Source organism: Nicotiana sylvestris, chromosome 2 (assembly GCF_000393655.2).
Source record: "Nicotiana sylvestris chromosome 2, ASM39365v2, whole genome shotgun sequence".
NCBI classification, from domain to species: Eukaryota; Viridiplantae; Streptophyta; class Magnoliopsida; order Solanales; family Solanaceae; genus Nicotiana; species Nicotiana sylvestris.
The window spans coordinates 81,211,115-81,237,645 of NC_091058.1; the positions used below are offsets into that span (position 1 = coordinate 81,211,115).

The window sequence follows — 26,531 nt, forward strand, 5'->3', positions numbered from 1 at the left end:
TCTGGCATAATCGCATCCAAACCATATATGCTCCATTGACTCCTCTTCCTTTGTTATGCATAGTACACATTCTTTTGCTACTGTTACTCCCCATCTCTCATACCGATCAATTGTAGCCAGTTTCCTGTGTACTTCTAACCATAGTATGAATCTGTGTTTTGGTATTGCTTTAGATCCAGTTAATACTTTTTCTACAAGCTTTTTTGAAATTAAGATCTCATAGCAATATATAGCTTTTTGATGCTAAATTTGCCATTTTTATAGTACTTGTATAACTCAGCACATGTATACTTTTCCAGAAATCATTATCTGATATCAAAAATCTTCCTAACAAGCCAGCATGCTTGTTTAGGAGTATCCATCCTCATGCTATCTTGCCCTTTGATGTAATAGTTATGTATCTTCGTGCTAAATATGTTGTCTTTTATGGTCTGATCCTGATGATCGTTGTGGTTGGGGTATCTCACCTAGGGATGCTGGATATACATTTGGCCAAGATATCTCTGAGCAGTTTAACCACACCAACAACTTGAAGAAGAGTATTTTTGAGTAAGCTTATAAGTTATATAAGTTAATTTTACTCAACATTCAACTAATTAGTCAATATAATAAGCAAATCTTAGTACCCGCCTTACACATATATAAGATAAAAAAATTATTTTTAATAAGTGTTGTGTATATTCTTTGTCTCACTAATAGGAATAAGATATGATTGTATTATGTAATCGATCACGTGGATGAAATGCTTTAGTAAAACATCATATGTAGAGTAAGATACGATTGAGATATCATTTATCAGAATAGTTAGCGATGCCTAATGTGATTATTAAGGCATGATTAGAATAAGGATACAAGTTTTAGCACTCTCATAAATTAAGAAAATATGGATAAAACCTTTTCAATTGTCAGTCTCAGATAATTATAAATTAATATGGCATAAACGCACGTTACCTAAATAGGTCCGATATCTGAAATCAAACGAAATCTTTATCTTTCAATCAAATATTACTCCTACAACATTTTTATACAATAAAGAAACTAATGGAAACGAACTGGAAAAAGAACGACTAGACTGGATCCAAACCCTTAAACATAACGGTTAGTATTTGTCAAGTTGGGATGCCTAATGTGATTACTAATACATGATTAGAATAAGGATACAAGTTTTAGCACGCTCATAGAATAAGTAAAATATGGATAAAACATTTTCAATTGTTGGTAATGCATAATATGGCATAAATACATGTATTCCTAGCTTGGTCCCATATATATATATAAATGAAACAACATCTTTACCATTCAATCAAACATTACTCCTATAATTAACATATGATTATTTATTATTTTCAGGAAATTGTAATTTTTTTCATCATTATTTTATAACAGAGATACATCTTTATAGTGTTATTTAGGTTATTTTTTAATTTTTTTTTATCTCTTTTGATATGTGTTACACGCGCAAATCGCGTACACTAAATCTAGTCTTATTTAAAAGCGTAACCTATAGTAAAAAAACATATTAATTGATTATTCATTTCGTCTCACTTTATGTGGTATTTTTTTAGTTAGTCCAAATAAAAGATGATACTTTTCTATAGTTAGTAACAATTCAACTTTAAATTTTTACTTTATCCTTAATGGAATGGTTTCTAGCAACACAAATTTTAAAGTTTTTTTTTTCAAACTTCAACCTAGTAAAATATTTTTACATAAATTGGGACGGAGGGAGTACATTATTGTCTCAACAGTTTAATTTGTATGTGATTAGTAAAACAAGTGCATTAAATTGAAGAAGTATCATTACATTAGAAATGAATATGAATTAAACCCAAGTTTTTATAAGTTTACGTATATACAATGGCAATCTAAAAGAATTTACACGGTTCATAATGTAAGTAACTTTCTATAATATTATTAATTAAAAAATACAAATGGTGTAGACTTTTTTGGTAGCGTACGTATGAATAAGTTGAATCCATTTTTTGTCCTCGCGTGCAAAAATAGAATAGAGCAAAGTGGTAGCCGCAAAATCCATCGTAGAGAATTAATTTATCAGAAGGGTGTCAAAAATAGAAAAGGAACATAGGAAAATTTTCTTTGTATTGATGATGAAATTATCCTGTACAGTGCTTTGTATAAATACAGTAAAAAAGAATCTTTCAAACAACAACCTAGTACAGGTGTCCTATTCTAATTGTATATGCTAGAACAAACTAATGAATAATGATATGTATGAAAAATATTTACAGGTGTTATTTTGGCATGTTCTGTTTCTAGAAGATTTGTGTAGCCAGCTGAACTCTTGTATAAATTAAAACTGGACCTTTGCTTCAGCTGGGGCTGATACCAAATGAAGCCCAAGTCAGTGTAAAAATAGCACGGTATAGCCAGTTTTCGGACTGGTCATTCAAAAATAGCTAGTGTTTACGAAGTCAATGAAAAATAGCCAGCGTTTACGAAGTTAATGAAAAATAGCCACTATTTTGCTGCAACAGAGACCGGTCCAGCATAATATACTGGAGTTCGGTCCACCTGTGTATGAACTCCAGCATATTATGCTGGACCGGTATACTTTGCTGACTCCAGTATAATATACTGGAGACTGGAGCACCGGTGCTCCAAACTTCAGTATATTATACTGGACAATTATACTTGCTGGAACTCCATCATATTATGCTGGAGTTCCAGTATACTTATCCTGGAACTCCAGTATAATATGCTGGAGTTCAAACATACTTATGTTGGAACTCCAGTATAATATACTGGCGTATTTTTCGGGTTTTAAACAGTATTTTCGCTCAGATTTATCTTTACTGAAAAGTGGCTAAATTTCGATTACTTTTGAAACTGGACTATTTTTGAACGACCAGTTGTAAATTTGGCTATTTTTAAATTTCCTCCCAAGTCGGTACAAACCCAAACCAATAAAGAATCCAACCCGGGTCCAACATCTATATTAAAACAAAGAAACCCTTCAGACCAAATACTTAACTTCCACCGCCTCTGTCTTCTTCCTTGGTGTTTCTAAATAAGAGAGGTCTGTTCTTCTTTTTGTTCTTGTCTACTAGCGTAGTTCTGGGTTGTGCACCAACGAAGGGTAAAAGTTTCCTGTGGAAGGCCAAATAAGGGCTAAACTTTACATTAATGATTAAATTATGTAAATAATGGTTCTGTATTTAGAATAGAGAAAATCTCGCTTTATACCCATTAATTCCAAACTATTTATCCATTAATGTCCAGGCCCAAACTATTTACTCTTTTATCCCTACAATCCAAATTATTTACCCGCTAATTTTATCACTAATATCAAAGCAATAAAGTTCATCTGCAATCCAGACCCCTCAATTGATGAAAAACTAAATAAAACGAAATAGGAAGACTCCAAGAATCCACATATAATTAGTGACCCTTGTCTATCCACAAAAATTCCAGTCTTCTTTCATGATTGCTTTGTTGAAGTGGTACTATTATTTTGAAGATTTATTGTTTGATTCGATGTGGTGCTATAAAATATTGCTTATAGTATCTTCGAGTAAGCTTCCTAGATCTAAACTTTTATGTGTATTTGAATATCCACCATTGTTGGGCTTGAAACTCAATTTTGTTTTTGAAGATTTCTTGTTTGATTTAAAGTGAGTGCTATTAAATATTACTTATAGTACTTTCTGGAAGTTCATACTGAAATTTGATAGCATTTGGAGCTGATTTGAGGTGATTGAGATCGGAATTTTCAGTTGAAAATCGAAGAACACAGTTACAATATACCGCTACGGTATACAATATACTGTAGGAGTATATAGCTATACTGCAATAGTATACTATTATAGTTTACAATATACTGCAATGATATATTGTAATAATCGAAGAAAAACACAATTACCTAATAGTATACCGTTACAGTATACAATATACTATAGGAGTATATAATTATACTGCAACAATATACTATTATAGTATACAATATATTGTTATAGTATACTGTAATAATATGCAATATACTGGAACAATATGGTGTAATAGTATACAGTATACTATAATATTAATAGTATACTGTATACTATTATAGTATACTTTACCCGTAAATTCACTTGTCTTTTCACTTTTAATTTGCTTTAAGCTTTTACCCAGCGTGAGAGGCAAATTGAAAATGCATATATATATATATATATATATATATATATAATGTAACGGTATACTCTTACAATTAGACACTTTTAGAATTTTTTGAATTTTTTGTTAACAACTGATATTATTTCAGTTTAATAATTGAATTAATTTTTTTAACTCTTTGCGTATAATTGTATACCCTGTTGGTATAGCTATATACTATACTAGTATCATATGTTAGTTAATATTTTTTTGGTTATATTAGCTACATTTAATTGGTATACAATTTGATTTTTCTTTAGTAATAATATAAAAAAATAATAAAAAATAGTAAATAAAATTAGATTATGAAGAGAAAAGGAATATAAAAAAAGAAGTTAAATGAAATTAGAAAAGGAAAAAAAGAGAAGAAAACGAGAAAAAACGAGAAAAAAGGAGAAAAGAAAAAAAAGAAAAAAGAAAAGAAAAGAAGCATAGAAATAAAAAAGAATTGGAGAATAAAGAAAAAATTCCCCACAAAACCTACTATGAGCAAGAAATATAATTAGTTTATGGGTAAAAAAATAAATGGATAGACAAAGATAAATAGTTTTGTTTTTGTGGGTAAGTGTGTCAAAACTCCTTTAGAATAGTCAAAGAAATATTATCGAATTTCCGAATAGGACGTATACTAGTAATCTGTTTTGTAAAGAATATCTATATAGTTTCCTAATTTTACACATATTCCAGTATCTTTTATTAATTTTCCTTTTCGCGCAAACGTATTTTTTTTTAAATATTAAGCTACACTACATCATTGATTGACATAATATTCCGTATAATACCGCAAAGTTCTATCCTTAAAAACATCTAAACTTTCTTTGCGGCACGAAATACAACTGCATTGTTACACATTTTTATTTTTTTATTTTTTAAAGAATCGTCGCAATTTTCACGTGAGATTTAAGATAGCAAAAAGTTGTATAAAGAAAAATATCAATTCCGCACGTGTTACATGAATTATGGTTTTAAAGCCACTTGTAGAAGGAAAAAGAAAAGGTAAGAGGTTCTGATACAAAACTTGATTCATGAGTCTTGGACTCTTTTGTTATGTCGACCCTATAACCATCGAAAAGCATCACCTCACCATTACTAGTTTTAAGTTATCAATAATACTTGTATATCTGAAGGTTTCTTTTTGCTAATAATTTATGTTGTTGTAAGGCATTTCATTTATTTCAAACTTCATTCATTATTCTTAGTACCCAAGGCAGGATTAGCTGGACGATTTTTTCCAAATTCATTGCCATTAATTATTGCATTTTTCTTCGATATTGTCTTTATTGTACAATTATTGGGCTTTTTTTTCTTTGATTGCTTCAAATAACATATATGAAGGTTTGATTTCCTTGTCTGGTAAAGTGTTGCCCCAAACTAAAGATGGACAATTATTATTAGAAGTCTTTTTAAGTCCTGAGTGGAAGAGAATGACATGCATTTTAGACATTAATGTTTTCTGAAAAAGAAAAATTTAAAAGTTGCATAATGCAAACTAACCAACAGAGGTAATTCGATAAAAATATTATACAATTTTTCTACCCAAGTGATTGTTATTTTCCACGTTAGAATTATATCGATATGCATGGTTAGTGTCTAATAAGTCTTAAGAATGCAAACGTGATTAGTTTGGTAAGGGGAAAAAGATGGAGGAAATGGGATAAGATAGGAAATTTGGAGAAGTACGCCTCTTTGGGAAAATGTACTTTTGATATTTATTTGTCAGCGGCTTTGCCATCTATCTCAGTTGCTTTCGACATGGATCAAAAGTCTTAAAAATTTCAAGTGGTAAGTACATAAATTGCCTGCCAACTTAAGTAAGCTTACAACGAAAAATAAGTGAGTGGTTGCGATATTTAAGTATCAGTTAGTGGCTTTAATTAAAATCTATGTAAGTTGTTTTGTATGTATCTCAAAGTTTTAAATTTCCAAAGTGATATAGGTAATTAAATTTTCGGCCACCTCAATTAAGATTACTGTGAAAAAAATGAAGTAAATGGTTGGAGTCAAAATCACCAGTTGGAATCAGATGGGATCTATCCAGTTCTTGAGGTAGCAATATCGTTCACCTAATTAACTATTTCGTTTACTTTTGTCTTGTTCAAAATGTACTTCAACCGGTAGTTTAAAATGGTCAGTGGAACAGGATCTAAAATCTGGACATTTTTTCCTCTTTACCACTCAATCAGTCTTGTATTTCGACGTTTTATCTTTAATTAAATTTATCATTAAGAAAAAATTTAGCAAAGCATAAGCCTTATTTTATCGGAGAGCATCTCATGTGATCACTAATTAGAGCAAGCATATTCCCTTTAAGAGAAGTAAATTTAACGTTTTCTAACCACGGTTTACATAAACAACAAGCATAAAAAATTGTAGCGTACTATTCAAAGATTTTAAGTTTTATGTGCTGAAAGATATAAAAAATAATTACAAAGTTATATTACTAGTATTACAATTAAATATATATAATAAATATTACATAGCTAATTAATTCATATTAAAAAAGATAATTAACCTGCTATTCCCTACGTATTATTACACCCAATATGAACGGAGGAAAATGAAATTCCTTTGTTTTTCGTCTTTTCTTTTTGGTTTTCACACGGCAATAGTAATAAATAAGGACTACTGTTAAGTAAGATAGAAGCACAGCATCTCTACTCGAAACTTTGCTTTCTGCTGGTCAATCGTCGCTATTAATAGTTTGACATCTGATCTCAAAGCATCAATTCTTGATCTTATTGTCATCGAACCTTCTAGAAACGACAAATCTTCAGTCTATTTTTTCTGGGAAATATTTACGTGTCTCGTTCAGAATCCATCCAAAGGAGCCGAACAATTAATTTGGAAAATTTATTATTTGAATAATGTTTGGTTGAGTAATCCTTCCGATTGTACTATTTGGTGCCGTTGACGCCGCAACTTTCAACATGAGAAAATTGTAGTTCTCCCTTGTTTGAACAAACGAATTAACTTTTGCTTAGATTTTATATTTGTGTAAAAATTTAATACTTTTCATAGAAATTAAGAGTTCACCAATCTCCCACAGTAAGCAGCAGACTGTAAAATCAAACAGTATAGGAAACCAGATTCTCTATATGTTCCTATAGTAAGACACCGCTTGAGGTAGCGTGCCTTCGCCCCTACTCGTACTAAGGCCCCATCAAAGCACCTACCACCAGAGCCATCGAGACCTCGTCCCCCCGGATCTGGTTCGAGCTCCAAGACCTCAGAAAGCATTATCAAACGTCTGCACAAGACTAACAAAGGGCCGTGATATCCGTGCCCAACCGGATATACGGCGTAGATCTCACCCGTATCGGCATCAAATTAGTGATTAATGAAAAAAGAGATTTTACGTACTAGGAATGAAACTCTCCTACTATATAAAGTGGTGGTTTTTATTCAAGAGGGACACTGTAATACTCATATCAAGGCAATATACACTTGTTTTCTCTGCTTTTAAAGTTATTCAAAGTTCTTATTTTTGCTAATAGTTCTTCATAAGTATTTGGCATCGAATCGAGGGAAGACCAATCACTAAGCTCAGATCCGAGCTCGGACTTAACATCACGACTGGTTTGGTTATTTATTTTATCTTTAATGCGCATATCTAACATTATCGATCACTTGTATTGAACTAATCCACATATCCTTAAACTGCGTATAAATTCAATTATTACCCATTTTAAAGGGTAAACAGTTTAACGTCCACCGTGGGGCTAAAGATAATAGTGGTGGCTTGATACAAATTTTCATAACACACTCTATTTTTTTTTCAATCCACTAGGCAAATACCTAGGGCTAGTTTTATTTATAACCATATAAAATACGAAATACAATGTCATGATATCCTATGAACGGAAAGAAAGAAATAAAGTTTGAACTTAACAAGTATCCTATTATCAAAATTGAGTTTTGCCCTCAACATTGACGTCACATTAATGCTATTAAGCTACAATTCAGCATCCACGAATGTGCATGTGAAAGGCACAATGCAACGTTCCTTCTTTAAGCATTCTGTACTTTGATTCCATATCGAGTTCCCTCCATTCTCCATAGTAGACTCACATGCTCTCCTCGAGGTACATTTATCAACTTGTCTTGGCGTGCAAATCCATTCGCAACTATCGTTCCTCCATGTTCGATCACGTTTCAGCTGCCATTATCCGTTCGTCCATGCTGGTTGCACTGCACGACATCTGCTCATTGCCCACATCTGCTGTAGCACGACATCGAAGACGCCTAGTTCAAGACTGCTTTGAAGCAAGTGAGCTACAACATGTGTTGTCTGCCATGCCTTCCATATTAATATTATTATAAATCAGAAAAAGCCACAAAGCACATTTCGATGTAGCTGCCTTCTTTTCGTGCTTAACAATTTCAGCTGCTGTGTTTACTTTCCTTTGCCGTGCATTACTTTCGTTAGTGTCGATAGCATTATGCACCTATTCCCATTCTTGTTGTTGTTGTTCCTGCTGTAATCTTCACTCCCAAAATCTCAAAATCAGCACACTATTTGAAGATCGAATAGTTATCCCCTTGTTGCGTTAATTTTGCTGCATTCATTTTGCTGCATTCAGTTTTCCCGTTGCTGCTTTCCTGCTGTAATTTCCCCTTGCTGCGTTCAATTTGCTTCATTGATTGAGCTCATGAAGACAGCTTTGTGGAAGCACGTGAGCTCCACCTACAACAGCATCATAAAGAAATATATCCCATGTTACCTTCATCCTAGAGTATTGCATGCTTTTATGTATCCTAGATAACTTTTCATGTGCATTCCACTTTTCCATTTGATTCCTTTGCTCACCAGCATGAGTTGTCTGCCATGCCTTCCATATTAAACCTTGTGTGCACATTAAAATATTATTTAAGCCACACTCTATTTTTTTAAGCAATCCACTAGGCATGACCTAGGGCTAGGTTTTATTCATAAAATCAAAAGAATACAATGAATTTGTCAGGAGGTCTTAAGCTATAAAAATAATAACAAATGAAGATTACATTAATCCTATTACCAATATTGAGTATTGAATTCAACATTGGCATCACAAAATGTGTAACTAATCTAGCCATATTTGTAAATGATACCCAGATCAAGGGTGAGTGCCAAAATGTCCTTCTGAGATCATAACCAATGTAACAGTGTTCCAGCTTTTCGCGTCCATCTGCCTCTACTTTGTTGTAGTTTTCCTCCGCCATTATGATATGTCTGCTTGATTTCCACTTCTGAATTCCTTCTTTGCATTTTCTGTTGTGTTGATGTGCTGTATTCTTGTTCCTTGTTGATCCCCTCCTGTTTGAAAAACCTATCCAAGGTTGCCCTGTGCCTTGCCTTGTCCATTTCAGTTGCAGCGAGCATTGCATGAGCTCCATTTCCTGAATGTTTCTTCTGCTGTAGTCCAAAAGTCGAGAACAGTACCAGCTTAATGACTGAGTACCTATGACTTCCTGAACTGTAATTACACTCCCCCATAATTCACTTGTGCTGGACTGAGTACAAAGTACTAATACCACCAGCAGCAAGCTCCTCATAAGGTTGTGTAAAATCCATGTAAACTGAAGATCTGCTAATCAATTCCCACTGTATGATGTCCAAGATTGTTTCATCCAGTTGATCTTATGTACCTCAACTGTCCACAATGTGTGTTCAGGTGTGACCCCAACCATTTGAGTGCTTCTTTTCTCGATTACTTGCAGTTTTCCTTTCCTTGTGAATTTTTTATACTGTGCACCCCTGACTTAATATGCCATAATGATCTATATGTCCTGTTGCTTGATGTCTGAATTTTGTACCTTGGTTCCTCTAGGTTGTATCCTATTTCTACCTTCATTCCACTAGGTTGGGTGAAAATTACCAATACCACTAGTAAGAACTTCAGTGAACAATAGGGCCTAGAGACTGTTCCTGCAAAAAAGAACACTTTGTTAGAAATAAGCTTCATCATGCTCTCTTCAAATAGGATTTGAGCATGATGTTCATCATAGTAGCATCTTTGTTCCCCATCTTCTCTTGGAGTATATTCTGTTTTTCTGCCTTTCTCCTTACCCTTCCTCATTACCTGCTCCTTGCACCCTAATATCATCCCTCTACTGCGTTCAGACAACACCAAATCATATGATAAGGTATCCTGTACTTCTTGAGGCCATACAGATAACCTGCAGCTGCAATGCTGCTGCACTTCATTTTTCCTCACCTTTTCATTTTTTGTCACCATTCCTTTTCCTCTAGCACCTGCCTGGCTCCCTGAATCCCAATGTGTGTCTACTACTCCCTCTCTTGCTGTGGATAGACCCCTTCCTTCCAACCCCTGAACTCCCATATTACTCCCTATCCCTGAGAATGCCCTGCTGCTCAAAACCAGATTCTGGACCCTGCTTATTCCGCTGAAATGCTCCTCCACCTGATCCTTCCTTCTACATGCACTCCATGCTCCTATCCCCTCTAATAAGTGTACCCCCTGCTGCTGACATAGCCAAGATCAGGTAACCCATTTCGATTAGACATTCTGGGCTTTAAAGCTCCTGTTGTGACCTTATATTTGCTGAAAACCTTCAGTGACATCAGAAATTTCTGATTTTCTTCTGTAGCTATGTTTGGATTTGAGTTTCCTTCTCTGGGCTGAGTGCAAGCACTAATACCACCATAAAAAGTTCCCTTAAGATCCAAAACATAGCTGCAACATTTGTACCTACAAAAAAGAAAAAATTGTTAGATAAAAATCTCATTATACTCTCCTCCAAAAGGATTTGAGTATGATGATGTTTATACAGACTCCTTTGATTCCCCTCTGCAGGTGATGTAGCTCATCCACCTCTTCCTATCTCCTTGAAGCTGAGACTCTTATGTATGGACATTGTAATTTATCAGAGTTCACCAACTTTCTCCCCTGAACATCCAAATCTTCAAATCCATAACACTCCAACAAGCCATTGTCCAGGGCATAATTTGCAATGTGATTTGCTAACTTGTTTCCTTCTCTGAGTGTATGATATATCTTAACATTAGCCCTCTTCATAAAATCCATAATCTCCTCTACCAGACTTCCCAAGACCTAAGGGGGCTTCCATTCTCCTGTAATCACTTTCTGCAGCACCATAGAGTCTGTGTGCAAGTCAATCAAGACATAGTCATGCTGTACACAAAATTTCAAAGCCTCAGAGATAGCTTTAGCTTCAGCAACTGAATTTGTGCCCTCTTGGATCTCTTTGCCACATGCATACAGGACATCACCCTCCTCATTTCTAAGGATAAAACCAATTGAACTCCTTCCCGGATTACCTCTTGAAGCTCCATCTGTGTTGACTTTCACCCAACCTTGTTCTAGAAAATCCCAATTCACCTTTGTATACCTGAGATTTGGTGTGAACTGCTCCATCATCTTCAACATATCTGGCCACCTATGAGAAACCTGACTAATTCCTGGCTTCCTTACTTTAATCAATGACTGCAGAGTAGAAGAGATCTGGTACACCACCCTGTTAATAGTGACTGCATCTCCATATTTATAACTGTTTCGCCTCTTCCATAATTCCCATACTATGACTGATGGCAAGGCTTGCAAAATTGGCTTCAGTCGAGGTACTACATATGCAGTCCAACATTTGATAATTGCCTGGTGTAGTGTGAGTCCTTCTGTTACAATACCAGCATGCCCAAGGTAATACCTCCATACTTTGTTTGCAGCGTATGATGTAAAAAATAAGTGTTGTGTTGTTTCCTCCAAAGGATCTGCACAACACCAGCACTTAGATGCCATCTGATAGCCAAGTCTTCTGAAAAACTCATCCAATGACAGCTTGTTCCTCCATACTTTCCACATGAAAAAGGCTATCTTAAATGGCAGACGTTTCACCCAAATTTTCTTATAAGCTGACATTGGTTCAGCTCTGTTCCTCACATACTACCATGCTGTTCTAACACTGAACTGACCCTTTGATTCCAAACTCCAAACAGGTACATCCAAGACTCCTTAAGCTGCAGGTGGTTGAAGGTTTACTATGATGTGTTCTGCAAATTTTTCAGGTAATATTTCATAAAGCCTTTGTGTATTCCATTCTCCTCCATCCACCATATCCCACACATTATGGACTGATTCATCAACTCCAAAATTTTGAGGAATCAAAAAATACAAAGCCCCTAACCTGTCCAGTTGTCATACCAGAACAAAGAAGAACCCATCCTTAGTTGCCAAATGATCAGGTGTTCAACAAGGTCTCTACACTCCAACATCTTTCTCCAAACATGTGATTCTTTTCTCCATGGCACTACCACTGAATTCATCTTTTTGTAATACTTCTGACTCATAAATGAGCTCCACAGACTAGGTTTTGTTCTATATTTCCACCACAGTTTGCAGAACAGGGCTTTTGCTACATCATGAAGGGACCTAAAACCAATACCCCTTCTTCTTGTGGCATACATAAGGTACTCCATGATGCCCAATGCCTGTTGTTACCTGTCACTGAACTGCTCCAGAAAAATTGAGCAAAAATCTTGTGAAGTCTATTAATCACATATGCAGGTGGATTGACTGCAGATAACAAATGAATTGGCATACTCTGAAGCACATGGGCAATAAGAATTTCCCTTCCCCCAATAGACAATAGCTTGCCTTTCCATGATTGTAATCTGTCCAATACCTTAGTAATCATTGGCTGATAATATTCCATTTTCCTTCTTGAATAAAAAATAGGGCATCCCAAATACACAATTGAGAATTCCTGCCTTTTAATTCCTGTAACTCTCACCACCTTCTCTGCTACTTCACTATCAGTCAAATGATGGAGATACACAGCTGACTTTGCCTTATTGACTAGCTGCCCAGATGCTTCTTCATACGCTGCAAGTACCTCCATTATGTGCCTAAGGGAGGCGTCGTCTGATGAGGAGAAAATAATTGTATCATCTGCATATGTAAGATGATTTATCTTTGGGCTCCATTTAGGTAAACCATATCCACAGAAATGCAAATTCAGATGCAGAGCATTAAGACCCCTTGAGAGTGCTTCAGCAACTAAGATAAACAAAGTAGGAGACAGAGGATCTCCTTGTTTTACCCCTCTTGATGATTTGAAAAAACCATGTGCTTGACCATTTATCAGCACTGAGTACCAGTTATTTGAAACTATGCCAAAAACCATGCCAATAAATCTTTCAGAGAATCCCATCTTTCTCAGAACCTTAGTCAAGAACAACCAAGAAAGCCTATCATAAGCTTTGGTCATATCCAGCTTCAATACAACATTTGGACCTGCCTTAATTCTTAGTCTCATATTAGTGACAATCTCTTGAGTTAACAAAATATTTTCCACAATGCTCCTCCCTTTAACAAAACCAGCTTGTTCTTCAGATATCAAATTAGGTAGCAGCCCCACAAGCCTTTCATGGATAACCCTTGACACTACCTTATTAGTAAAGTTACTGAGGCTGATTGGTCTAAGATCTGAGAAGGTGCAAACTTCTTTTTTCGTTGGAAGCAACACAAGGTTAGTATGGGTCACACATTTTGGCAATTCATGCCCATTAAAGAATGCTCTCACCATGTCAAATAGATCATCTCCTATAATATCCCAACATGACTGATAAAATTTCCCTGTGAATCCATCTGGGCCACCTGCACTGTCTCCATTGAGCCCAAATACAGCTGCCCTTACCTCCTCTAACGTTAGCTGCTTGATCAAATCTTCATTTTGGCCTGAATCTATCAATGAAGGAACATGTCTTATGATATCAAAAGATGTAGGTGCTGCAGATTCTGAGAACTGATCCTGAAAGAATTGAATTGCATCTGCAGCTATCTCCTCTTCTTCTTCTATCCACATACCCTGACTGTTCTGAATTCTGGACAGTTGCAGCTTCTTTCTTCTACCTCTAAATTGCGCATGGAAAAATTTAGTATTTCTGTCACCATCTTTAAACCAGGACATTCCAGATTTTTGCTTCCAGTATTTTTCTTCCAATGCTAGATATCTGATCAATTCAGCCTGTACCTTCTGCAACTTTTGTCTGTTTTGTTTTGTAGGGTTAGCTTCAAACTCTGCTTCATGCACAATTACAACCTCCTCCAAACTAGCTATTTTTTGAAATATGTCCCCATATGTTGATTTACTCCATCCAGATAGAGCCTTCTTGACCTTCTTCAGCTTATGATTGAACAGAACATATGGGTTTGCACTGAAGTCAGCATTCCAGTTCTGCTTTACTACCTCTTTGAATGAAGCATGTTCCACCAAAAAATTCAGAAACCTGAAGGGTTTCTTGACTGGGGGATTCTTTATATCACATCTAAGCTGCATAGGGCTATGATCAGACCCTATCTTTGCCAAATGTTGAACTTCAATACCTGGAAAAATCTGCTGAAATTCTGCATTGGCCACACATCTGTCTAGCCTTTTGAAAATACAATCCTCCTCTGCCCTGCCATTCCACCTTGTGAATATACTACCCTTAAAACTAAGATCTGACAGGTTACAAGTATTTATACAATACCTGAAATCATCTATTTCATTCAAGTGTACTGGAAGACCTCCAATTTTTTCCTCCTCATCCCATATAACATTGAAATCACCTCCTACCAACCATGGAATAGTCATATCTGATGCCATATAATACAATGAATCCCACAGTTCAATCCTTTCAATAGCATCACACTTAGCATATACCAAAGTTAGAACAAATTTCACATGAGTCTCAGAGTGATATAGCCTTAGAGTTAACTGCTGCACCAAGTTATACATAACTGTAACCTCATATACTTCATCTATGAAAGCCTAGATCTTATTTGATACATTAGCAATCGCCTGAGCAAAGCCTATTCTGTTTCTATACTTTTCCAAAGTTCTTGCTTGTTGCATAGGCTCCATTAAACCAATGAAATCATAGTGATTCTTTCTATGTGATTTGATCAGCATCTCAAATGCTTGCTGAGTGTTAACTGATCTAATATTCCATATGAGAGCATCCATTACTGTTTGGATAAAGAAAGTGACAAATTTCTCCTTGTTTGAACTCCTCCTGCAGGCACAGTTGGGTTCTCTTTCTGATGTTTCTTCCTCTCCTTTGCTGCAGATTTGGCCTTCTCAACGATTCTGGGAGACAAATCACCTTGCCTGGCTACATTTTGGAAATTTTGAGTTGTGGACTCTTCATCTAGATCTTGGCCTGCCCTTGCATCTTTATCTTCTACTTCCTTAAACTTCTGAGCATCAGCAACACTAACATCATGCTTGTGTTGCAGATTAGGAACCAAAGTCTGCTCTTTCATATCCTGCATTCTAGATTGTTCCAAGTTACCAGTTACAACTACACCATCCCCAGTTCCTCCTGAATCAATTGCATCCATTCCAACTCCTTCTTTTATATGTAACTGATATGTGTTGCCTTCCTGAATCTGTTTTGTTGTGTGTTGTTCCTTTGCATCAATTTTTTCCTTTGGGACAGCTGTTTCATCATTGCTGTTGTCCCTTTCAATTTTCCTCTTTTCTGCAGCAATTTCTTCTTTATTTGTGACTGTAACAGTTTCCTCTCCATTTACACTTTTTTCCTCTTCTTCTTTTTCTTCAAGAACTAGTTCTTCATCATGTTTAGCCCCTACAGGAACCTCATTTTCTTCTGAATCATCTTCCCTTTGTTCTGACCAAAGTTTACCTCCACTCCATTGTACTCTCTCCTTCATCTGAGGAAGGAAATTCTCATTTGTTTGGATTTCTAGAATGTTGGCCATCTCCATTTCAACCATTGTATCCTGTGAAGGAGTGTCCTTACAAGATGTGTTGACTCCCACCAATGTATTGCCTATGAAGGTCCTTTGGACCCATTGAGATGTTGTTTTCTTGGGTTTATTAACCATTGCCTCACTTCCTCCATTAGTTGAACCTATACCAGCTGAACTTCTATTAAACTCTGGAGCTGCAGGATTAAGTTTTTCACCCTCATTGCCTATCTGCTGTTTTTGCTGAAATGCTGCTTCTTTTTTCCTTCCTGCTGTACTTCTCGGAGTTGTCTGCACCTCACCTGTTGCCATTTGATTACCATTTCCACTTTGAGTATTATGTTTGCCATTGCCTTGCTTTCTTTTATTTGAGGGGGATGCAACATCCACATGACTAATTTCCTGCACCTCTTCTATGATTGCCAACTCTTTACCATGCACTTCATTAGATTCATCATCACCTAGTGCTACAAATTTGTTTGTGATCTGCACCTGCTGATTGTTCATGGTCACAGTAGCATTTGTTTTAACAGGCACCATTTCTTTCCCATTTTTTGTACCTCCTTCATTTACTTTCTCCTTCGCTTTGCCTCTATTATCCCGTACCTCCTTCCATTGAGCACTTGGATTGCCAACTACCTTACCACTTGACAAGATCATCAAAGGACCTGCCCCCTTACCATGTTGATTATTAGCAACCTTGTCAGTCACATTAATGTCCTGTTTCTCATCTGATTTCTTTGGTAACAATTCAGGATGTAACCTCCAACAATCCATCATATCATGCCCTTGCAATTTACACTCCTTGCAATATTTAGGAATGTAATCGTATTTGATGTTCACTCACTCCATTCTCAAACCACCTGAATCCTCATCAATAATATCCATTCTCACTTTCTTTGGCAGCTCATCCAGTAAATTCACCAACACCTTCACACGAGCACAGTTAGGCCTCGTCTTTTTAATAGTAGCCAAATCTAGGTGTTGTGGAATTCCTACTGCTGAAGCCAAAGAAAATAAACATTCTTTGACAAAATAAGTAGGCAACAGATTAGGAAAAGAAATCCAAGCCATAACCTTAGGTGTTTCCTCTCCAATTTTAAATTTTTCATCATAAATCAAGGTCCTTAGCTGATACTCCTCCCCATACTTGTCTTTAACATGATAAACACTTTTTGAAGAAAAATCAACATAGTCTTGCCATAAAGTCATACGAATTAGAATGTGCCTGTCACATAAGAATCCAATACTACACTCACCCTTAATTCCACATTGCAATGGAACTATCCGACGTATTTCATTAATATCAGGCCAACCATAAGAGAATTTGCACACAATTGCATACTGCAGCCCTTCAATTATATTCATTCGTCGAACCTCAGCTTCAGTAAAGCACACAGTTGGCTGTCCCTGAAAGATTTTAACTCGTCGAGGTGCAATTGGTTCCACAGACGCAGCAGCAGCAGTCTGCATGGTACTGTTCATCGGAGGCTTCAGAACTTTCGCATAATCCATTGGTTTTTGGGTATTATCTGTGGTCGTCGATGGCTGGGGATTGTTGGGGGGTGGTTGTAGAGGTGGCCCCGCCACAGTAGGTGGCTGACCACCGGCCGGATTGGCCATGGGAGCTCGAAACTCAACTTTCTCTCTCTAATCGCCTTTCTCGTTGCCCTAGCTAGTTGTATGCACTTAATGGTACCAAGAACCATGATAGCCATACTCTATTTTATGCTTGTTCTTTGAGATTTTAATTTCAGGTCGACCTAAAAATGTCAAACTCTCAATCTGCTCACTTGAACATTGATGCTGAGTCTGGCCATCATGGCGAAAACAACAATATGGTGCCTAGAAACGAGGTGCCCCTTGCTTATCCCAACGGAGTCCCAATTGCAGACCCAGTCGATGCCAACTCGAATATGTCCATCGACGCCAACCTGCCGACCGACCCTGAGAACAGCGTTCGTGGAGGAGCCCGACTAATGGCTCGAGGTACGATCGAAGGTGAAAGTGATAGGATCAATCTGCGGGTGATCTTCGAAACGTTACAGGCCCAACAGGCAGTGACAACACAACTGCAGAATCAAATCCACGTCGCCATCAGAGTTGAACCCCGAACCGTCCCAGGAAAATGCCCGAAGAAATGAGCAGGTCATAGAAAGGCCGGATGAAGCTGAGTGTAGGACCAACCCCGAAATAATGAAAATCCTTGAGGAACTGACAAAACAGATAGAATCAAGGGAGAAGAAAATTGAGGCTAACGACAAAAAAGTAGAGACCTATAACTCCAGGGTCGATCAAGTCTCAGAAGCGCCCCCGATATTGAAAGGCCTGGACTCCAAGAAATTTGTCCAAAAACCTTTTCCTCCGAGCGCGACACCAAAGCCAATCCCGAAGAAGCTTCGTATGCCCGATATTCCAATGTATAACGGAACCACGGATCCAAATAAGCACGTGACTTCACGTGTTCCATCAAGGGGAATGACTTAGACGATGACGAAATCGAGTCGGTTTTGCTAAAGAAGTTCAGAGAAACCCTTTTGAAAGGAGCAATGATATGGTATCACAACTTACCCCCAAATTCTATTGATTCATTTGCTATGCTTGAAGATACTTTTGTGAAAGCGCATGTCGGGGCCATCAAGGTCGAGAACAGAAATTAGAATCTTTTCAAGGTAAAACAGAGAGACAACAAAATGCTCAGAGAGTTCGTATCGAGGTTTCAAATAGAACAGATGGACTTTCTTCTAGTTACGGATGATTGGGTAGTTCAGGCGTTCACTCAAGGACTTAACCCCCGAAGCTCCTCAGCTTCGTAGCAATTAAAACAAAATTTTGTGGAGTACCCGATGGTAACTTGGGCAGACGTCCACAACAGGTACCAGTCAAAAATCAGAGTCGAGGACGATCAGATAGGGGCCCCTTCTGGGTTCGTCTATCCCATCAGAACTAATGACAGATATAGGAAAGTCGCCGATCATAAGCCGAGACCAAGCAGAGATCGGGACCAAGCATATAATGGAGATCGAGAGGGTAACGGATATGGGCATCATCATACGGGGAATGAGAAGAGGAGCGATCGAGGCCGCATTAACCGAAGACTAATGAGCAAAAATGATTTTGATAAGCCACTCGGAGTTAGGGAGACACCAAGATTATCAGAATATAACTTTAGTGATGATGCTGCCAGCATCGTATCTGCCATCGGGCGCATCAAGGATGCCAAGTGGCCTCGACCATTGCAGTCCGACCCTACCTAGAGAGACCCTAACTTGATGTGAAAGTATCATGGCACTCATGGCCACAGGACCAAGGAATGCCGATAATTAAGAGAAGAAGTGGCCCGATTATTCAATAACGGGCATTTTCGGGAATTTCTGAGCTATCGAGCCAAAAATCACTTCAATATCAAGGACTCCAACAAATAGACCGAACAACAAAAACCTCAGCATGTCATCAACATGATCATTAGAGGGGTCGATGTCCCCTAGGGACCAATGATAAAGAACACTAAAATGTCCATCACACGGGAAAAATTAACCTGAGATTATATCCCGGGGGAACCATTTCGTTCAACGATGAGGATGCCGAAGACATCATACAATTGTATAATGACACGCTGGTAATATCTGCACTTATAAATAAATCTCAAGTTAAGCGTGTGTTGATTGATCCAGGTAGCTCAGCCAATATCATTAGATCGAGGGTCGTGGAGTAGTTGGGTTTACAAGACCAACTAGTACCGACAGTCCGGGTGTTGAACGGATTTAACATGGCATGCGAAATCACTAAAAGGGAGATAACCCTACCAGCGAACACCACCGGGACCGTCCAGGAAACAAAGTTCTATGTGATTGAAGGGGATATGAGATGTAACGCTCAATTCGGAAGACCATGGGTTCATTGAGGGCAGTAGTTACACCAAGCACTAAAGTTTCCCACACCAGGAGGAATCAAAACGGTTTATGGAGAGCAGCCGGCTGGAAAAGAAATGTTCGCATTCTACGAGGTGATATTGATGCCCGTGCTCTCGATATCAAAGAACATGGAGCTGATTAGGAAGGAAGAAACTAAATAGAAATCACCGATACCGGCCCCAATCGAACTGAAGAAGCGGGGAGCACGCGAGGATAATGATTACGGAGTCCCTAGGTTGTTCATCACCCCTAATGATTTATGCCGCCAAATCGATGATCGATGAGCTGGAGCAAGTCATATTGATCGAACACTTTCCCGATCGGAAGGTATACCTGGGCACAAGGTTAACTTCCGAGCTAATGAAAAAACTCATTTAATTTTGTATAGCTAACATAGATTGTTTCTCTTGGTCCCATTTTGATATGATAAGGATCCCGCCGGAGATAACTACTCATAAGTTGAGTTTGGATCCGAAGTTCCACCCAATTAAATAGAAAAGGAGGCCTCTGTCCGAAGTCAAACATGCATTCATCAAAGACAAGGTATCTAAACTCCTTAAAATAGGTTCTATTCGGGAAGTTAATACCTGGACTAGTTAGCTAACGTAGTGGTAGTGGCTAAAAAAGGGAATAAATTAAGAATGTGCGTGGATTACAAAGACTTGAACAAGGCATGTCCTAAGGACTCTTTTTCTTTGCCTAACATCGATCACATGATCGATACGATTACCGGGCACGAGATACTCAGCTTTCTCAATGCATATTTCGGGTACAACCAAAGCCGAATGGACTCGGGAGATCAAGAAAAGAATTTTTTTTATCACTAAATTTGGCACCTATTGCTATAATGTAATGCCATTCGGGTTAAAAAATACCGGAGCCACTTATCAACGCCTAGTAAACTGGATGTTCGAAGAACAAATAGGAAAATCAATGGAGGTTTATATTGATGTCATGTTAGTCAAGTCCCTACGAGCATAGGACCATTTGAAACATTTGCAGGAAACCTTTGACATATTGAAGATATATAATATGAAGCTGAAACCGAAAAAATGCGCATTCAGGGTCGGATCGGAAAATTCCTTGGGTTCATGGTGTCCAACCGGGGGATTGAGATCAATCTGAAAAAATCAAAGCTATAAAAGACATCACCATGGTGGACACTGTCAAGGCCATTCAGAGGCTAACTGAGCGTATAGCCTCCTTGGGCCGTTCATATTGAGGTCCTCAGACAAAAGCCATCGGTTCGTCTCACTATTGAAGAAGGAGAATGACTTTTCTAGGACCCTAAACTGCTAACTAGCTTTGGAAGAACTTGATAACGTCCACAACACGCCTAGATTAGAGATATGATATGGTCACACGCAATATAAATTACCTAACTATGAGTCGAGGTCGAATCCACAGGGAGTTATAAGGGGTATTAGGAGTATATGCTTGAAGAAAGTGAATGGATTAACTAAATTTGCACTTCCACGAAAAGTTTTGATTTCTACTTCTATTATTACTCTAACAATTGTGAGCTAAGGGAAATAATCTATAAATGAATGATTGTTTTTGGTATTTTTCCAAATAGTTTAAAATCCTAGGGATGTGACCATAACCTAGGTGTTCGCCTAATGGGATAAAGACGTTAATACTTGTTTTGTTGATTGGGAGGTTCTGTGGCCGCACAATTCCATGTGAGGTTCTCATATTTCTTTAGTTGGAGGGAGAGTGGGTTTTGCAGTGGCACATTTTTGGGTTGCGGCTGCGAAGTATCTTTTGCGGCCGCACAATTTTTGTGCGGTCCGCACTTCATCAAGGTTTCAAGACATGGTCTTTTGTACACTCTCTGAACTTGGAATCATCTGTCAGTGAATACTTTGTTCTGTGGCCGCACAATTCATGCACGGTCCGTACATTGGCCGAAGTTCTGCTAGACTTGTACTTGGTTTGTGGCCGCAGATCGAATTCTATGGTCCGCACTTTCTTCTGCGATCGCAGAAATCCTTCTGCAGACCGCACTTCTTCGATTCTTCACCCTTTATTGCCTGTGATTCGGAACACTCCCTTTTGAGTTGGATTTCATCATGGTATACCGAACTTCCAACATTCCTACAATTTGTATATTTTCATTAGTTTTGGGAACATCAATCAATACTTTCAGACTAAGACAAAAGCAAAAACAGTGCTAATAAGTAGTCAAAATCCCCACTTATCAACACCCCCAAACTTAAGTCTTTACTTGTCCTCGAGCAAATAAAATAGTTCCCACCTGCTAGAGTTAAGGGTCATTTCAGCGAGTAAAGGTGAGATATTCACACATCAATTGGGACCAACAATTACCCACACTACTCATGCATTATCAACAAGGTGACAAGTCAAATATTTATACACATATAGTTCTAATGTGACATTTGAGCTTTAAGAATTGACTTTACTCATCAAGAACTCTTATTCTATCATGTAGGCCATGATGGAATCCAAACTCTTCTTCCTCTACTTTCCATTTACCAAGCTCACATAAGAAGTTAACACTCAATCCGAAGATTCATGAAAGGCTCACTCATCTCTCACAAGAGAATGCCACAAGTACGACTTCAAGTACCTTAGGCTTGCCCCTCATGTAGATCGCCACTAATGTAAGTTCCCTCGGTTTGAAATCAAGTAGGACTTCTTTCGGGATGTAATGAAGGCTTTTCGGTTAGGGTAGGATATCGTATGGGTAAGCAGTTACACCTTTCCTTAAGTACTCCATTTTTCATTTCTCGGCTCACAAATGCCAATACTTAGAGGCACTTACTTTTCATTGGGGACTAGAGAGACTTAGCATCACTCTTTCTTGATCATTTCATTCTTTTTTCTCCCTTTTTGATTTATCAATATTTGGGATCATTACCTCTTTTTGAATCCACCAGTCCTTCTACTTATTCACGTTTTGCATTTTTCTTTTTTGTTATTTTTTTTTCTTGCCTTCTCTTTCATAGAGACCATTTGTTTTCTCTTTTTGTGCCTTGATACCTTTTTTAAATTCCTCATCTCTTCCCCAAACTTATTTTTTAAGCCATAAGTTTCACAAGAGTGTTAAGGAAAGTTCGGGTGCCAAGAGAGGGTCACGACAAAATGGGTAAAGGATTATAACATGGTTGTCAAATGATAAAGGTTAGAGGCTTAAAGGGGGTTGAATAGGGATGGCAACATTGGTTGGCAATAGTAAGCTCAAACGGGCCCAGGAGAGACTATAATCACTTCTTAAACCAAGGAAAACTTATGATTTTGCCTTGAAACACATTCAGAGCAAGTTCTTGACCCTTCGCACGGATACTTGGACTAGAAACAATTCATCTCACCCCCTCACATAATTAGATTGTAAAAGAGGATAGAGTCGAAAACCTACAACGACTACATTCAAGTATAAATATCACTCTGGTCCAGTTAAACCACTCGATGATTGCCAAAGTCAACTCAAGATTCACAAAGTCACTAACTAGAGCTATTTCTTTTGAAAACCTTGTCTCTAACCATAATCACATAGTTAGGTGTGTTGGTGCCAATTGAAGCATGGTTGACACTTCGAGCATGACTTAATTAGGTCTTTTTATTCATTTACTACTACCATTATTACCTAAACACAAAAATAGACTCATTCCCTTAAGAAAGTTGTCAGGCCATCCATCTTTGGGACGAGTCACCCGGTTCACACACAACTACCTTTGAAAAGAACTGTGGCGTTAAGAAAAACAAAGGCTTATTATCTACTAAAGCATAAAATGAAGCTACTTAACAAGCAAGGAAAAATATGGAAAAGATAAATAAGCTAATAAGAAAAAATAATGATAAAGAAGCTAATGGGCAAAACCACTAAAGATAGAATGAATATACATAGTAAGAGAGACAGAGAAAATAGTTAAATACAAATAAGAAAAAGAAAAAGTATCATCAAATTATTACACGCCAAATGTATCAAAGTGTACCCAATATGTCAAATAAACTCCACCTCCCCGAATAAAAATAAGAATTGTAATTAATGCTTAGCAAAATAAGAGTAAAAGAGGAGAAGGTGAAGAAAACTCCCTATGGATCCTTGGACATCTCAGTGTCCCCATCAATATAGTCGCTCTCAGGATCATCCAACTGAATCTCATCATCCTCAAGTCTAGGCGTGGCTGGGTTGGTGAACATCTCACGCACTGCCTCAGCAGTGTCAGTAGCAAGGTTTAGCTTTTTAGACTAGCCAGTTGGTACTACCGGTGCAGATCGCGCTGAAGGATCTGGGGTGGTCTGGTGGGGGTCAAGCAGCATGTCAAAGGGAAGTTCTCTAGTTGTACCAATTCTGTTCACCTCTCTCTGAAGCTTATCCAGTGATTTCTTATTGGCCTGGGACTTCCTCATCTTCTTTACTTCCTTTCCTAGCTTTTCAATCACTGACCTGTGTTGTACCAAGGTAGCTATAATCGTGTTCTGGTTCTCCAAGAGCTCCTTCAGTGTCTCATTAATGGTCGAGGGAACTTGGGGTGCCTAATAAGTGGACTACTCTACAACAGTACTGGACAAGTTAGACAGCTTTGTAGTAGTTGTCTGCATTCAGTTATTGAGACTCACCAATGTCTGGGAGACTCACAGCGTAGATAATGGGGCAGTAGGCATGAGCACTAGCCTCAGAACTGAGGTGGGAGCTACGACAGGAGCTGTGGCATGAGCTGTAATAGGGGCTGTAGATGATGGTGGAGGCATAACTACGACACTAGAGGAAGGCTCAGTGGAAGTGGATGGAAGATCAACTGTCTTAGAAACTACCATGGCTGGCTCATCAGTATGGCCTGTGGTGGTAGGAGGTTGAACTTTCTTCTTCGGGTTACTCGCATCCATAAGTGAATACCAATCAAAAGGTTTCTTTAGTTTCACCTTTGTGTCAAAATCCCTTGGCTCTACCTTTTCATCGGTAAGATATTATGTAATAGTGTTGGGGTACAGGTAGGACGAGATATCCTATCGTGCTATCAAAGAGATGTTGGCTGACATCACAACAACCACATTGATTGGGAAGCCGACCATGATGGAAGCCACAAGCACTGCCCGAGGGATGGGAAGGTGAGTCTCATTATGGCTTGGATCCAACCTACTACAAATAAATGTCCGCCACCCCTTTTCCTCAAAAATCAATGTGTTCTACTGAATGGGAACCTCGGTGGCAATCCATGGTGGTGGTGGCCCTAGTGGTGCTAGAATATTAGCTAACCAAGGCCAGTCTTCCTCCCCCAGTCCACACTTCTCCAAATACTTCTTTGGCTCAACATCCTCAAATCCTAAGTACACATTTAGCGTATGCTGATCAAACCTCACCTTGAGGTAGCGTACTTTGGTCATCTTTGTCCTTTCTTTTATGTGAGCCACAGTGGCATAGAATTTGCGGACAAGGTATTCTTTTGCATCCACTACACTCTGGGTGAACCACATTAACCCCTTTCGTGCCATGAACTATCTCAATATAGCTGGGTTTTACCTCTCCAAATCTTTCAGCAGAATTTGTCGCTCAAGAGTTAGCACCTCGCTGGCTACCACATGCGGAAGCTGGTGAAGGCAGCCAGGCTGACAAGCGATCCTCCCAAACCTCTTTCTTCTTTGATCTTTCAAGGACAAAAGCTGTAGCATCTCCCCCTCTGCCATCATTAGGGATGTCATGAACTGGTGCAGAAACTTGTTCCTCAGGAACTAGTGTAGCTGATGGCTCAAAAGTCCGACTAGCGCTCTCTAATCCTTCGGAACTGCTATGCGATGAAGACAGCTCGTCCCTGAGCTGGTATCTCCCCTGCAACCTCGGCTATGTGGCTGGCTGCTCCTGAACAGAGGCTAAGTTGCCCTTTGAAACTTCCCTAGACGGGACATCAGAGCTAGACTAGGAGAGGTCTGCACCTCTCCTTCTGCCGGCTATTGCTTTCTTTCTTATTGTCTTTTGCTGGCCAAAGGGCAAGTCACTTTTGCCTCGGCCCCGAGAAGGTCGACCTCTCCCTTTTGAAGTATCTCCTCATCCTCTAGATCGAACCATTGTCTGAATCAAGAAAAGGCAATTGTTAGTTGTAGGTCGATGTTTGAACACATACAGGAGACATGTGAGTAAACGGGAAACCATAAGACACAGTGGGAATGGAAAGTTAAATCAAACTTGCAGGGAAAGTGATATGTGGTTCGTACAATTTCTCTTGCGGCCGTAGATAGGGACTTGTGGATAGCACATTTTTGTTGTACGACCGCAGAAGTGAAGTGCGGTCCGCACAATTTGAGCTGTAGCCATAGCTTTGAATCCCAAAAATACCAACTCTCCGATGATAGAGAATTGGCTAATGTGCGGCCGCAAAAGGATTTCTGCGGTCTGCACAACTAGACTTGCAGCAAGCATATTAGAGTCTCAAAGTGAGGACTTTGTGATGACAGTAAATGTGCTAATCTACGGCCGTAAAGGGAATTCTGCGGTCCACACATTTTAATTTGTGGCCACAGATTTCTTCTTCACTTAGTTGTCCAAATTCAACATCTGCAGACCGCACAAATTCAACTGCAGCCGCAGATTTAAAATTTTATGTACAAAGCTAATTTTTCTATGTAGGTTTTTCAATATCTTGCACAATTAGACATGGAAACATTGTAAAATCATGAAATTATACTAACCAGTCCCTATAGAGCATGTATCAAGTTAACCCATTTCAGATTTACCCCACATAGACACATAATTGACTCTAATAATAAATGGCCTAAAAAAGAAATAAAAATCTACAAA

General features: G+C 38.2%; 1 protein-coding gene across 1 annotated transcript; it reads right to left on the minus strand.

The window, feature by feature from the left end:
- Positions 1–15,113: 15,113 nt before the first annotated feature.
- Positions 15,114–16,637, minus strand: LOC138885138 (uncharacterized). The gene has a single exon (XM_070166040.1). The coding sequence runs from the start codon at positions 16,635–16,637 to the stop codon at positions 15,114–15,116; it is 1,524 nt and encodes a 507-aa protein (XP_070022141.1).
- Between the last annotated feature and the right edge of the window lie 9,894 nt (positions 16,638–26,531).